The sequence below is a fragment of the Rhinolophus hipposideros genome (genome assembly GCF_964194185.1).
Source record: "Rhinolophus hipposideros genome assembly, chromosome: 20".
NCBI classification, from domain to species: Eukaryota; Metazoa; Chordata; class Mammalia; order Chiroptera; family Rhinolophidae; genus Rhinolophus; species Rhinolophus hipposideros.
The window spans coordinates 8,162,216-8,176,410 of NC_138066.1; the positions used below are offsets into that span (position 1 = coordinate 8,162,216).

Below are 14,195 nucleotides of genomic sequence, written 5' to 3' on the forward strand. Positions count from 1 at the left end.
CAATCAAGCCTACCATCTCAATACCTCTTGATTTCCTCCCCCTCTTTTCTTTCCCAAGAGCTGTTGGCTTAGTTCAGGTCCTCAACTCTTTCCTAAAATAGGACAACAACTGCTTAACTGAGTTCTTCATCTCTGTCTCACTCCTCTAATTCATCTTCCATGCTGCTACCGTAATTGTGTTTACAATGCAGATCTTATGATGTCAGTTCCTTGTAAAAGACTCCGATGATATCTCATGACTCACGGCGATAGAGCTCTTTTATATAATTTTCAGTAGCCAATATTTAACAAATGTTTTCTACATTGCCAGAAAACTATTCTAGATGCTTTACATATATTTCTCACTGAATATTCACATTAATCCTGTGAAGTGGTGGAAAATTATTATTATTTTCCTTTAACAGATGAAGAAACTGAGGTTTACAGAGGTTAGGTAACTTGCCTAAAACTATACAAAATAATATCTGGCTAGTTACATTGTTAGTAACTAGTTAAATAGTTACATTTAAAACATTTTGCACACCATAAAAAGCATGCCAGCCAGTTTCCTGCCTCTAAAATTTACCTACTAAAAGAGGATCTCATGATGGATTTTTAAAGCCACTAGTTGAATTTTAAAAGTTTGGTATAAAATACAATAACTAAGAAAGGTTGAAAATAAAGATATGGGAAAAGATAACCTATATATATGCTACCAAAAAGTAAAAGCAAGTATAGCAAAATATTAGCAAAAATAGAATTCAAGGCAAAATAATACTAAAAAAAGGGGCAGATATAGTTTATATTTTATTTTTAAAAGATGCAATCTAGCAGAAAGATATAATGATCACAATTTTCTATGGTCTTAGCAACAAACTTTGAATTATACAAACAAAAATCTGAAATCTCTGAGAACAATCATAGTAGACGATTTTAACTTACATCTACTAGAAAAATAACAGATCAACTAGACAAAACTAAGAACACAGACAAATAACACAAATAACAAGCTCAATTATAAAAATAAATATAAAATTTTGTGCTCAACACTGAAAGAATATAAATGCTTTTTAAAGATTTAATACATGTGTTTTCAATGGAGGTGACAACACTCTTTTAGGAGTAAAAATTAGATCTGAGGGGTGCAAAAAGTCTGAGATAAGTTAAACATATATAACCTAACAATTCAACCCCTACTTACCTACTCAAGAGAAATAAAAACAAATGTCCACACAATGCCTTATGTGGAATATTCATAACAGTATTCAAAATAAGCAAAATCTAGAAACAATTCAAACATACTTCAACTGGTGAATGGAAAAACAAAATGTGACACATCTATACAATGGACTTCTACTAAGAAATAAAAACGAACAAACTACTGATACATGCAATAACACTCATGAACTCCAAAACAGGCTAAGGGAGAGAAGCCAGACAGAAAAGACTGTACATTGTAAGATTCCATTTATATTAAATTTCTATAAAAGGCAAAATTATAGAGACAGAAAGCAGATCAGTCATTGCCTGTTGTTTGGGGTTAGAGGTGGAATTGATTGCAAAAAGGCAGAGGGGAAATTTTGGGGTTTATGGAAGTATTATAAAACTGGATGTGATGTTGTACAATTTTCTAAATTTAATAAAACTCATTTGACAAATTTTAAGACATATAAAATTCTACCTGAATAAAGCTGTTAAAAGAAGAAGGAAGAGTAGGGAGAAGAACAACAACAACCAACTCATGTACAAAGCCACAAAATAAATATAAACTATTTTTAGAACAAGACAAAATTTAAAACTATAGCAAACACACTGGGAACAGCCCCAAATTTTGTCTATAGTAGAATTAATAAATTGTCTTAATACCATACAGTGTAATACTGTACAGTAATGAAAATAAATATAGTTATATGCAACTTCATGGAAAAGTCTCACAATAACATTGGGTAAAAGAAGTGAGATACTGAAGTGTCACGCGGGGTGGCAGGCGGTGTCTCTAGTCCCGCTCCCCACATAAGAACGCAGGATATGGTGAGGCCAAAAAGGAACACCCATGGAGCCATAGATAGGGGAGTCATACCACTATATTCTCTCAGGTGGCTGGGTTGGAGATACAGGAAGCAGGATCCACACGATCTGCAACCTGTCTGCTTCTCTGCCAACCAACCAACCCCACTTGCTAGCTGTAATCAGCTCTTGCTAGCTCAGCCACCATCTTCTTGCTAGCCCCCATTTTCTGCTAGCTCAGCCACAGCAGTTATATTATTGGCCAATGGCTCACTGGTTACTGCTGACGGCCAACTAGCCACAGCTGATGGCCATCTGATCACAGTTGATAGCCATTTACTACCTAAGCCAGCACCTTTCCACGTGAGGCAGAGAGCCTGGAAACTACACTCCTGGCTCTGTCCCCACAGAAGAATAAATAAAGTTGTATTCATATGAAGCTCAAAAACAGGAAAGAAATGATATGCATTGTTTTGGATGCATACATATGAAAAAAACTATAAAGAAAAGCATAAAAATTATAAAAATTATAGTTACTTTTGTGGAGTGCTAATAATATTCATATGTGGATGTTATCTAAATTGTTTTATTACACTCACACATACAAACACAGACACAGGAACCACATTCCTCATTCCTATTGGGCCTGCTAGGAAACAAACTGCACACACACGCACACACACACACACACACACACACACAAAATTAACAGCTAAAAGAGAACTTTCATTCCAATGCCCAAATCTGGAAATTTAAAAAACAAACATGCTGAGAGATCCAAGATGGTAGAGTAGATAAACACTGTGCCTGCATCTTTCCATTAACACATTAAATTACAACTAAATTATAGAACAATCAACCTGGAGAACCATCTGACGTCTAGCTGAACAGAAGTCCTATAACTAAAAATACAAAGAAGCTGCCACATAGAGACTTGTCAGAGAAGTGGAGACATGGAAAGGCCCCAAACCTCCACGTGTTGGTTGAGAATACAGAGGGATATCTTGCCTGTAGCGGTTCCACCCAAAGGAGCAAGGGACTCTAACACCTCACACCGGGCTCCACAACCCCAAGTATAGGTGCCAAGAAGAGGAGCCACCATAACTTCAGGCTGTGAAAAACAGTGGGGATTCCGAAGGTTCCAGTGGGATGGGAGGCTGTGGTAAACCCAATCAAACCCTTCAACGGCCAACACACAGACTCACCCATTTGCAGGCACTCACCTTGGGCTCCAGCGGAGGGTCAGTGACTCATGAAACCTGGGAGACATATGGCGGGAGGACTAAAGGCCAGTCAGCATTTTCCTGGTGAGGGTTCCTCCCATGCAGCCGGCAGGCGGGCACCATCTTTCCTATGTTGAGCCCATCCCGACAGGCCACGTCTGAATCTGATTGGCCTGATGAGCTTCTAAGCTCCAACCTGCTGACTCACTGGGACTCCACGCCACCCACCTCGCACAACACTGGGGACACTTTCTCCACAAGCAGCCAAGCCCTCTCATATTGCATTCTTTCTTAGAAAACTTTCAGAATCCATGGGCCCCAGGAAGGTGGTGGCTGGGCTAGGTGTGCTCTGCGATTTTTGCTGAGTCACTCCAGGCTCAGTACTGGCACCAAACCAGAGTCTAAATTATCCTGGTGACCACAACTCTTCCCACTCTAGTGACTCCGTGAGACCCTGCCTCGCCCAACTCATGTACTGCAAGAGGCTTTATCAGGGGCTGAACTTTAAGGGAGCTGGCAGGTGGCAACAGGCTTCTGGGTGTCCTGGCTTTTTGCAGATTTACCCCAGGTCTGGTATTGGTGGCAGCCGTCCTCATTTCACAGCATAGTCTCTCCTACAGGCCTCCATGTTTAGCACAAGCAGCGGACAACTGCAGATTACTTTATAGCTTTTACCAGGATGCCCCCAGCCAGTAACGGGCAGTGTCTCACCTGGACCTGACTGGAGCCCCTCCCAAGGAGTCACAGAATCAACATACTTGGAGGTTGGCTTCAGACCACAGCAGAGCACCACCCAATTAGCCCCACAAGTGGCACAAAGGGTGGTCTCAACAGGTACCAGTTCCACTGGGGTGAATTTCATTCAGTAAGGTAAGCCTCCTGCACAGCAGCCCATAAGCTGTGGACATGGCCAAACGCCACAGCCAGGCAGCCTGAGGATCAGTCCCAGCCACTGATGTGCCAATAGCAATCAAGGCTCAACTATAACAAAAGAGTACACAAAACCCACACAAGGGGCACTCCTGGAGCACCCAGAGCAGGTGACCAGAGAGACTGTGCCAGGGCCCCAGAGAACACCTACTACATAATGCCACCTGGCCAATACTGAGAAATATACCAGATCTACCTAATACATGCAAACAAACACAGAGAGGCAGCTAAAATGAGGAAACAAAGAAATGTGTCCCAAATGAAATAACAGGAGAAAACTCCGGAAGAAGAACTAAACAAAATAGAGGCAAACAATGTACCAGAGACAGAGTTCAAAACAATAGTTATAAGGATGCTCAATGAACTTAGTGAGAACTTCAACAAAGGAATAGTGAGCATTAAAAAGGACATACAATGGAAATCATAAAAGTGATTTCAGAAGTGAAGAATACAATAACTAAAATGAAGAATGCACTAGAAGGAATTACTAGTAGGCTAGATGAAGCAGAGGATCAAATCAGCAATTTAGAAGACAAGGTAGCATAAAACACCCAATTGGAATAGGAAAAAGAAAAAAGAACTTAGAAAATGAGAGTAAGCCTTTGAGCCTCTTCTTTTGCTCGGCCCACTCCAAACTCCTTGGAGTGTACTTTTTCTTCTAATAATGCCACGTTGGGCCCTTGAGCCATTCTCTACTGCTCATGTTTATGCCTATTTCTTTGAAGTGTACTATCCCGTCTAATAAACTGCTTTTCCAGTACTTTACCTTGGTATCTCATTCAATTCTTTGCTTGAGATGCCAAGAACCTGGACACTGCACAGAGGAGGGCCCTCTTCACAGTAACAATTCCACCTGTCTTCAGAAGTATCAAAACCATGTATTTAGGTAATTTCTAGAGAATATGAATATGATCAATAATTTCAAATTTTGAACAATAATTTATCAGTTCAGCTTGCTATAAAACAGCATGTAGATCAGAGTTGAAAAAATAGCTATTCTTTTTTTTAATTACCAGTTTTAGCAATGATTTTAAAAAGTTATTCTTGAACTTTTTTGAGCATTATTTTACTTATTCTGTCTGAACGAATGAAAAGGTAATAAGCAGGACCTGGTTGGGACTCCCAAAACAGAGGCCTTGCAATATCCCTAGCCTCACCTCTCCCTGCCCCAGAGCTTAACAATTGATCAACCCACTCCCAGCAGTTTGACCTTAAAACATCCCTGTCCCAGTTCCCTGCTTTAAATAATTACCCTGAAACTTATGCTTGCTTACTAGTCACAATGTCCCCTTGTGCTTGCCGATTACAATCTTCATGACCTAGAATACTTTCCAGGCTACTGTCATCCCTGCTCCTGTGTTGATGACCACATTGGAGAGCCACATTGCCACAGGGGAGGCTCCATGCAGACCTCCAGAACCATCATGTAGCCTCTGGAGGAAGGCCCAGATTTTCCCTTAAATATCTCAGGCTGGTCTGAGAATGTTAAGGCAGTTTTGGGGGGTGTTAACCTGCTGCCTTCTCAGACCATCAGTACTCTGATAATAAATGCTTATTCTATGACCCTGCCTCCCCCCCCACCCCACCACCAAAATGAGAATAGTTCAAGAGACCTCCAGGACAACATCAAGCATAACAAAATTTTCATCATAGGGGCATCAGAAGGAGAATAAAGAAAGCAAGGGATTGAGAACCTATTTAAAGAAATAATGACTGAAAATTTTCTCACCTGGCTAAGGAAACAGACATACAAGTCCAGGAAGTGCAGAGAGTCCCAAACAGGAGGAACTCAACAGGCGCACACGAAGACACATTATAATTAGAATGGCAAAGGTTGAAGACAAAGAGAAGATCCTAAAAGCTGCCAGAGAGAGGCAGCTAGTAACTTATAAGGGGACTCCCATAAGACTGTCAGCTGATTTCTCAAAAGTAACTTGGCAGACCAGAAGGGATTGGCCTGAAATATTCAATGTGTTGAAAAGAAAGGACCTACGACCAAGACTACTCTACCCAGTAAGGCTATCATTTAAAATCGAAGGACAGATAAAAACGTTCCCAGACAAGAAAAAGCTAAAGGAGTCCATCAACACCAGACCAGTATTAAAAGGAATGTTAGAGGGACTTCTTTGAGATGGAAAAAAAAAAAAATATATATATATATATATATATATATATATATATATGAATAATAAATGGCAGTAGCTACATATTTATCAACAATTACTTTCAATGTAAATGGATTGAATTCTCCAATAAAAACACATAGGAGGGGCGTCCTCTTCCTGAGTGGTTTTGGTGACTTAGAGCTGCTGATAGCAAGATGTCTTCAGGAAATGCTAAAATTGGGCACCTTGCCCCCAACTTCAAAGCTACAGCTGTTATGCCAGATGGTCAGTTCAAAGATATCAGTCTATCTGAATACAAAGGAAAATATATTGTGTTCTTCTTTTACCCTCTTGACTTTACCTTTGTGTGCCCCACGGACATCATTGCTTTCAGTGATAGGGCAGAAGAATTTAAGAAACTCAACTGCCAAGTGATTGGTGCTTCTGTGGATTCTCACTTCTGTCACCTGGCATGGATCAACATACCCAAGAAACAAGGAGGACTGGGACCCATGAACATTCCCTTGATGTCAGACCCCAAGTGCACCATTGCTCAGGACTATGGGGTCTTAAAGGCTGATGAAGGCATCTCGTTCAGGGGCCTCTTTATCACTGATGATAAAGGTATCCTTCAGCAGATCACAGTAAATGGCCTCTCTGTTGGCTGCTCTGTGGTTGAGACTCTGAAACTAGGTCAGGCCTTCCAGTTCACTGACAAACATGGAGAAGTGTGCCCAGCTGGTTGGAAGCCTGGCAGTGATACCATCAAGCCTGGTGTCCAGAAGAGCAAAGAATATTTCTCTAAGCAGAAACAAGTGCTGGGCTAGTGGATAGCCATGAGAACAAAACCTCTTGTACTACTATCATGCTTAAAACACGAGTCCTTAGATTTAGCCCAGATGTGGTATGGGATAGACAGGCCTTTATTCCTGTGGAGGAAATGGCCTGAACTTTGCTGTGAGGCAGACCAATTGATGTGTACAGTAGTGAGGCATCACTTTTGATCTTTAGTAATTTCTATTAAACTGGAACTGAGGGGGGGAAAAGACATAGGAGGGCTGAATGGATAAGAAAACAAAACCCTCACATATGCTGCCTACAAGGGACTCACTTCAGATTGAAAGACACACGGAGACAGAAAGTAAAGGATGGAAAAAATTATTTCATGAAAATGGAAATGAAAAAGAAAGTTTAAAAAGCTGGGGTAGCAATACTTATACCAGACAAAATAAACTTTAAAACAATGGCTATGAGAAGAGACAATGAAGGACCCCATACCACTTCAGGGTATTTGTCGGAAGAAAACCCAAATGCTACCTCAAGGGGATGTGTGCATCCATATGTCCATTGCAGCAGTGTTTACAATGGCCAAGATGTGGAGGCATCCTGGGTGTCTCGATGGATGAATGGATAAAGAGGAAATGGTACATACAATATATACAATGGAATATTGCTCAGCCATGGAAGGGAATGGGTTTTTGCCATCTGTGGTGGTATGGATGGACCTGGAGGGTATTGTGCTGAGTGGAGTATATCAGACAGAGAAAGACACATACAATGTGATTTTGCTTATGTGTGGAATCTAAGAACCAAATTAACAAACAAAACATAAACAAACTCATAAATACAGAAAACATTTTGATGATTGCCAGATGGGAGAGGTGTTGGGGGTGTGGAAAGAAGGGTAAGGGATTAAGAAGTTATGAGGGTGTAGGGTATAACATAAGGAATATAGTCAATAATATTGTAATAACTATGTATGGTGTCAGATGGATACTAGATTTGTTGGGTGATAGACGGGAGGATGTTGGGGGCAGGGTGAAAAAGGTGAAGGGAGTAAGAAATACAAATTGGTAATTACAAAATAGTTATGAAGATATAAAGTAAAAACATTGAGAATATAGTTAATGATACGGTAATAACTATATATAGTGCTAGGTGGGTACTAGATTAGTCAGGGGGATCACTTCTTAAATTATATAAATGTCTAACCACTATGCTGTACACTTGAAATTAATATAAAATAATATTGAATGTCAACCGTGACTAATAAATTTAAAAAGGGGTGGGGAGGGAAAGGAAAATAAGAGGTCCAAGTTTCCAGGCATAAAACAAATAAGTCATGGGGATGTAATGTACAGCATGGGGAATATAGTCAATAATATTGTGATAGCATGGTATGGTGTCTGATTGTTGCTGGACTTATCACTTTTTTAGGTATATAAATGTTGAATAACTATAGTGAACCCCTGAAACTAATATAATATTGTATGTTAGCTATATTTTTAATAAAAATCTCAATAACAAAAAAAGAAAAGAAGAAATAAACCAATATGCTCTAGATACTTCTGGGGTTGAAATTGAAAGAAAATTTAAAATAATATAATTAAAGGACTATTAGGGTATTACATACCAACCTGTGGGATTCAGCCAAAGTAGTAATCAAAGAAAATTTTATAACCACGAATAACCTTGTAAGAACATGAAATGGAAATAAACGAAGTAAGTTTTAAATTCAAGAATCTAGATACAGACAAACAAAATAAACTTAAAGAAATAAAAGAAAGGAATGAATAAGATTGAAAGTAGAATACAATAAAATAAAATAAAAAAGGGTTATTTGGTAAAACTAAATTAATCACCAGCACAAGTGACAAAAATTTGGCAAATATGATTTAAAATAAAAAGAACAAAATTAAATTATATAAAGAATAAAAAGGAGTGGATGACTACATAGGAGTTTTTAATTGCAAAAGATATGCACAAAAATGTCAAAAAAATCTAAAATCTCACAAGAAATAGGCAATTTTCTAAGAAAATATAAATTTTCCACACGGACCCCCCCAAAAACAAAATCAAGTAGGAACTCTGAATAGACTAATCAACAGTCATGACAAAACTTAAATAAGAGTAAAATATCCTCCAAAGAGGCAATAGGCCAAAAGAGTTCATGAAGGAGCTCTACCAAACCATCATGGAACAGATTATTCACATCATAAACACATTGTTGCAGAAAATAGACTCAAATGGAAAGCTACTCATTTTACACTAGCATGATCCTGATATCAAAACTAGAAAAGAGGGCCGGCCCGGTGGCTCAGGTGGTTGGAGCTCCGTGCTTCTAATGCCTAAGGCTGCCGGTTTGATTCCCACATGGTCCAGTGCCAGATGGCTCAGTTGGTTGGAGAGCGGGCTCTCAACCACAAGGTTGCCGGTTTCGACTCCCGCAAGGGATGGTGGGCTGTGCCCCCTGCAACTAGAAACGGCAACTGGACCTGGAGCTGAGCTGCACCCTCCACAACCAAGATTGAAAGGACAACAACTTGACTTGGAAAAAAGTCCTGGAAGTACACACTGTTCCCCAATAAAGTCCTGTTCCCCTTCCCCAAAATAAAAAAAAATAAAAAAATTAAAAACTAGAAAACGATAACAGAAGAAAACTATGACCCAGTCACATATAAACTCAGATGTAGAAATCCCACATAAAAATTAGTAAACTTAAAGCAGCTGGGAAATAAACAATATTGTGTCAATAGGTTTTTTTCATGAATTCCAGAATGTTAAAAGTGAGAAAACATACCACAAAATTCACTACATTAACTAGTTAGAGGAGAAAAAAATAATAATAATCTCAATAGATGCAGAAAGAAAAAAAATACACACTGATAAAATCAAATGTGTTTTCAGATATAATTCACATACCATAAAATTCATCATTTAAATATACAATTTGGTGGTTTTAATAGATTCACAGTTATATAACTATAACCACTATTTAATTCCACAACATAAATATCAGTTTCATAACGCTGCTACAAACATTTGTGTACAAGTTTTTATACAAGCATATGTTTTCAATTTTCTTGGGCATATACAAGTCACCTCTAAATTACTCCGCCTCGCGTTGAACACACTCATCCCATCCTTCTTGCCCCTTTCTGAAGCAGTTCTAGAAGTCCTCTTTCCTGAGTGTCTTTAGTTGCGCTGTCTTGGCTGCCTCGATGTCCTGAATTGAGTCAAAACATTTACCTTTCATGGTCATTTTGACTTTGGGGAAGAGCCAGACATCGCATGGTGATGACATCGCATCGCTGGTGAATAAGGTGGATGGGGACACACCGTAATGTTTTTATTTGACAGAATTTGCCATACCAGAAGCGATGCGTGACACAAGCGTTGTCATAATGGAGGATGAAACCGTTTGCCCATTTCACGTTAATGCATTGTTTGTGATCCATGATTCATGGCCCACTTTAAAACACACCTTCTCTCAACCGTAGCTCACACCCAACTGACTGCACCGAACAAGTTGAAACTTGTCACACACTGTTACTAAGATTCAACTTGCTGCTTCCCGTGTTGAAGATTTCTGCCTTTCTGTTGGATGGCACTCAGCAGCAGCCATCCAATACTCACATATTTTTTATTGTAAGTCAGATGGAAAAGAACAAGAAACATGACTTCTCTCATATAGGGGATATGGAACAAAAAGCAACAAATAAAAAACCCAGCTCATAGATAGACAACAGAATGGTGGTTACCAGAAGGGAAGGGGGGTGAGGGGAGGATGAAGAGGGTAAAGGCTGTCAAATACAAGGTGACAGAAGGAGACTTGACTTTAGATGGTAAGGACACAATAGAATATGCAAATGCTGTATTACAAAGTTGTACATCAGAAATTTATACAATGCTATTAATAAATGTTATCCCAATAACTTTGATAAATTAAAAAACTAGAAAAACATGACTTAAGATTTTTATAAAGACTTGGAATAAACAAAAATATATCATACTTGAAAGACTCACTATTATAAAGGTATCAAATGTCATCAAATTAATCTATTCATTCAATTTAATCTAAATCAAAATCCTAACAGGATTTTCCATATAATCTGATTCTAAAATTCGTATAAGAGAGTGCAAGAATTGTCAAGACAACTTTGAAATAAATGAATAATTAGGGAAAATCTGCCCTATCAGATAGTAAAACATATGTTATTGGCACAGAAATATGGTACAAAATATGGAATCTAGAAACTGATTACATTCTCTCTCTGTGTCTGTGTCTCTGTCTCTCTCCCTCTCTCTCATACACATAGTTAGATTATAAATCTCAATATTTTCTTTAAAAACATTAGTTTGAAAATATAGAACACATTTACGACCCTGAGTCCTTGAGTTAGGGAAGGGCTTTTTACAATACACACACACAAAGCAAAAATATAAAGAAAATATTTTTATAACTTTGATGAGATAAAAATATGAACTTCTATAAGACTGAGATGTCAAGTTAAGATCATTATTAAGCCAAGAGAAACCTTTAATACATGTATAAAAAAAGATATGATTATAATTACAACATACAGAATTCTACACAGAAATTTTTACACAAGTTAATATCGAAATACTCCAGGGATGAAGGGAATGGTTAGGGGCATATACATGAAACAAGACTGACCATGAACTGGTAATTATTAATGCTGGGTGAGACGTACAATGGGTTCATTATACCATTCTCTTTACTTCTGCATATTTTTGAAAATTTTCCATATTTTTGTTTATATGTTAACATGGCAAGTGATCCAAGAGTATAGAATGATAAAAGCAAGTTGGTAAATACATAAACTATTTATACTACATTTTAAATATCTGTATTATAAATTTTCTATGGGACAGTTTTCTTGGGCCGGTTTCACTAATTTATATTTTCCTAAATATAAATTTGTAAATGCACAGAAAAGGTCTGAAATATTATAAACCAAACTGAGATCGATGGTTGACTCTAGAGAGAAGGGAGGTACCTGCATTGTGAGTGTTCACCAAAGGGGAATTTTAGCCTAATCTATAAGGCTTTCATTTTTCATGTAATTAAAATGTAACAGGTTACACAACTGTATATATTTATCAAAACTCATAGAAATGTAGTTGTTCTGCATCCTGTCTGTGGTGGTAGTCACAAAATCTATGCACATGTAAAAAGTTACAGAACCATACAACAAAAGAAGTGAATTTTATTATAAAATTTAAATTTTTTTTATAGAAGCGAAGAAACCTCATACAACTGTTGCCTAAAAAGGATGATTTTTTACTGTGTATAACTTACACCTCAGTGTACCTAACCTTTACAAAAAGAAAGATTTTAATTAAAAGGAATGATTACAATATAATTTGTTTAAAGAATAGGATATACATTACAATAGTGGTACATTAATGTTGAAAGCAGATTACAAGGCGTATATTAATATATACTCTATACGTGTATACAGTATGACTCATATGTCTACATGTTATTTTATTACTGCATGTTGGGATTGTAGACATTTTTTCTTTACTGATTTTCTTCTACAATGAATCCACGTTATTTTCTAATGAAATAATAATTATTTTCAACGTTGAATATGTGGCACTGGCCCATATGTGGTGGAAACCCATTGTGGAATCTCCTTGCAAACTGGCTCTGCTGCCCAAGCCCAGACTCCAAGGGTAACCCTCGGCAGTGACCCAAGGAATGAACTGGGGGGTCCCTATGGTATCAAATAAGGAAAAGTGGTTAGGGCCCTGACAGCGATGTGTTGCCGAGTATCTGATCACGGACTTACCACAGGCATGCACAAAAGAGTTTGCCAAAACGAATATAGCTCTTAGGAACTTACTTTGAGGCCCCACCAGGCACTGTCAAAGATTACCTTCCTAACATACTAGAAAGCATTCTCTGCCGGCAGAATGGCCCTTGTAAAATTATTTATAGGAGATTGGTTCACATACTCAAAATGATATGAATACTTCTAATTATATCCAAACCTGACAAATGTCAGTACAAATTATGCCGAGGGTTCATGTTGCCAAATGTCTTGCCCTAACAAAGAGAAGATAGCTGCAGCATCAGCACATTAGTTCCTATATAAGCATGAGAGATCGCTCCTGCCTTATTGCCACCAAGAACCCAGAGGTAAGTGATGGGAGCCTTGGGACCTGACGGACCCCCGGGGGCAGAAAGAGCTTACCCCATGACCCTTCTCTGAGCCTGAAACTGTTCCTCCCAACTCTGACCTTTATTTTCATAGATTCAAGCTTTGAAGCAGGGGAATTTTAATTCTATAACTATCTTACTGGAAATTCAGAGCTTTGCTAATAATAAAAAAGAAAAAAAAAACTTGTTGTTTTACAGTGTTAGATACTTCTGAACCTGCATTTTCATCTGGAACTCCAGAGGTAAGACTCAGCTTTATTCATTTGTTGATCTAATGAAGCAGGGAACAACTCTTAATTACACACCACTTCTATGTTTTTGCAACTATGTAAGTAGGTGGTGCTTCCGAATAGTCTTATAAATGCTAGCAAGTCGTTTTTTCAGAATATCTTATTCTCTGAAACGACCCTCACTTGAGTTCCAGGAGTAAAGGACCATTAAGGAGAGAATGAATTTTTACAGTGAGTTCTCAGCTGCACTGAGATCTGTCCAGGGCAAGCTGTTCCATGCCAGCTTCCCTTTACTGCAAAGTGATGAATACTTAAACATTGCACCAATATGTTTTAAACACTCTGGGAAAATTCTTATCTAAAAGTCTAACACAAACAAACATCTTGTTTAAAACCATAATATTTCAGCTCCTTTTTGATGCTTCACTATTATTTGTTTTTAGAAAGATTCATTTAAATTCATTGTTCATTTAAAAGATCACAAGTATTGCACGCACAGAGTGTTAAATATATACCTAAATTGGAAGAGATCCTGGCCCTTCTCCGAGTAATTATACCTGAAAGTAAAGGAAAGACTCGATCAGTCTAAGAGACTAATGTTGCAGGGACATATCTACCAATCACAGGATAATGGCTTATATGCGTGTGATAAACTCTTAAATTTTTATCTCCTCTTTTCTGGATGGAAAGAAAAGAAGCCTGTGGAATTTATGTGGAAAGAAGGGGCCTTCTCTGTGCTGAAGCTCTCATT

At 38.1% G+C, this 14,195-nt stretch overlaps 1 protein-coding gene across 1 annotated transcript; it reads left to right on the plus strand.

Annotated features, from left to right (window-relative positions):
* Nucleotides 1-6,459: 6,459 nt before the first annotated feature.
* LOC308489281 (peroxiredoxin-1-like) lies at nucleotides 6,460-7,071 on the plus strand (the record flags this gene model as incomplete). The annotated part of the gene is made up of 1 exon (XM_081030163.1): nucleotides 6,460-7,071. The coding sequence occupies one exon, from the start codon at nucleotides 6,460-6,462 to the stop codon at nucleotides 7,069-7,071; it is 612 nt and encodes a 203-aa protein (XP_080886289.1).
* Nucleotides 7,072-14,195: the final 7,124 nt, after the last annotated feature.